This window comes from Rhododendron vialii, chromosome 10a (genome assembly GCF_030253575.1).
Source record: "Rhododendron vialii isolate Sample 1 chromosome 10a, ASM3025357v1".
NCBI lineage: Eukaryota > Viridiplantae > Streptophyta > Magnoliopsida > Ericales > Ericaceae > Rhododendron > Rhododendron vialii.
The window spans coordinates 25,195,899-25,198,227 of NC_080566.1; the positions used below are offsets into that span (position 1 = coordinate 25,195,899).

The window sequence follows — 2,329 nt, forward strand, 5'->3', positions numbered from 1 at the left end:
TGCTAATGAGATAAACATGGGCATAGTGAATCAAGCTAAATGGCAAGTTCTAGTTGCTAGAAGTGAGCTATTAATGATCTTAAATCATTAGAGTACAAGGAATAAGCACACAATGATAAATCCAATAACTACACGTACTATCACCATTTAATAGTATCCAAACACTCTCACACATACACATACACATACACATTTCTTTCACCGAATTTTCACCCCTTGCGATTCCGTGTTTCCACCCCTTATGTTACGGTAAACTCCACCCCTTGCGATTCCGCATTTCCACCCCTTGCGTTATGGCAAACTCCACACATTCCAACATACACAAGCATGCCACAAATACCTCATGGGTCTTAACAATCAAGTCAATAATACAACTTTCATAAGATATACAATTCTCAAGCCATAAAAGTGTTTCACCCGAACCATATATAGCATTTCAAACACTAACATCACACGAAATCACCACATAACATGTAGAAAAAGAGAGAAATCCCTACCAAAGTGGGTTTTGAGCAAAACCCTAAGTCTACCAAGTGCTATAAGCTTAAATCTACTAAGAACAAGCTCCACCCAAGCTTTGCTACAAGATCTAGAGTAGATATAACCCAAACACAAGATAAACAAGCATAGATCAACAAGTGATTGGGAGGAGAGAGAAAAAAACGTGATTGAGAGCTAAAAAGTGAGAGCAAGAACACAAAATTTACCCCTTGCTCACCAAATGCAAGAATCAAGTGAATTTAAGGTAGGAATCCCTTGAATCTTGAAGATTTTAGGTAGAAATCAAGAGATTTGAGTGGGGTAGGTGAGAGGGGGTGTTTCCAGATCTGTTTCGTGGGTTTTGGTGTGAAAAATGGTAAATAAGGTATTTATAGTGGGCTGAAATGCGTGCTGCATTTTCTGAAAAATGTCAACGGGTACCAATACTGGGCGATTCCCAGTACCGGTACTGAAACCCAAAAATGCCAAAACAACACAACCCTGGACAACGGGTACCAGTACTGGGCAAAATGTAGTACCAGTACTGGCTAAAGAAAAATGAAATTTTATCGACGAACATCGAATCGAACCTCAATCGCTACCAACACTTCCAAACATCATTACAACATCAAAACTCAAAGTTCACTATTTCCGAGTGTTCGATACACAACGGTAGACGTATATCCGTACTCCCGCATTAGTAAACACATAACCTAATCAAAATACGATCTTCCACACATTAAACGGTTTTAGAAAACATAATAATTTACAAGTCTCTACATTCTATCCACCTTAAAGAAATTTCGTCCCGAAATTGGACAATTCAAGCCAACTACACCCATGCATCAATTAGTCATGCTCATGCCACAACAAGTATTACTAAACAATTTGTTAACAACCTTGAAATTTAAATTTTGAGACTCACATTGGTTAATTCGGAAATAATTGCAGATACTTTTCCCTTACTTCGTCTTCTCTTTCCCACGTCGACTCTTTCTTTCCGAGCGTACCCCAAAGGTCTCGCACTAACGGAATGGTCTTACCCCTCAAAACTTGCTCGTGCGAATCTAAGATACGTATCAGCTCCTCTGTATAAGATGCATCGGCTTCCAACTCTAGTTCGGACCACTCTAGAACAGGTGACGGATTCGGCTCGTACTTTCGCAGCATCGATAGATGGAACACATCATGAACACCTGATAGCCTTGGTGGCAAAGCCAATCGATACGCGACTTTCCCAATCTTCTTGATAACATCAAACGGCCTAATAAAATGCGGTGAAAGCTTGCCCTTCTGCCCAAAATGAGATAATCCCCAATGTGGTGACACTTTGAGGAACACATGATCCCCCACCTCAAATGACAATGGTTGGCGACGACGATCAGCATAACTGTTTTGCCTACTCCGCATAGTTAACAATCATTGACAAATCACTTTGACTTGCTCGGTAGTTCTCCTTTGTGCTTCAAGAAGACGTTCACGAATCACTCTCATGCTCTCGGAGGTTTCTTTAATCAAATCCGGCCCAACCAACGTAGCCTGGCCCAACTTAGTCCAACAGACGGGTCATCAACATGGTCTCCCATACAAAGCTTCATACGGTGCCATCTCGATACTAGATTGGTAACTATTATTGTATGCAAATTCGACTAACGGTAGGTGATCTTCCCAATTACCCCAAAAATCCATAAAGCAAGTCCGAAGCATATCTTCTAAAATTTGAATCATTCTCTCAGATTGCTCGTTCGTTTGAGGATGATACGTGGTGCTGAACAACAAGTTGGTGCCAAGAGCGGCCTGCAAACCTTGCCAAAAGCACGCGGTAAACCTTGGATCTCGATCGGACACG

General features: G+C 41.1%; 1 protein-coding gene across 1 annotated transcript; it reads right to left on the reverse strand.

Annotated features, from left to right (window-relative positions):
- Positions 1-1,410: 1,410 nt before the first annotated feature.
- Positions 1,411-1,890, reverse strand: LOC131303033 (uncharacterized). Its single transcript, XM_058329825.1, has one exon. It carries the CDS (start codon positions 1,888-1,890, stop codon positions 1,411-1,413), a length of 480 nt encoding a protein of 159 aa, XP_058185808.1.
- Between the last annotated feature and the right edge of the window lie 439 nt (positions 1,891-2,329).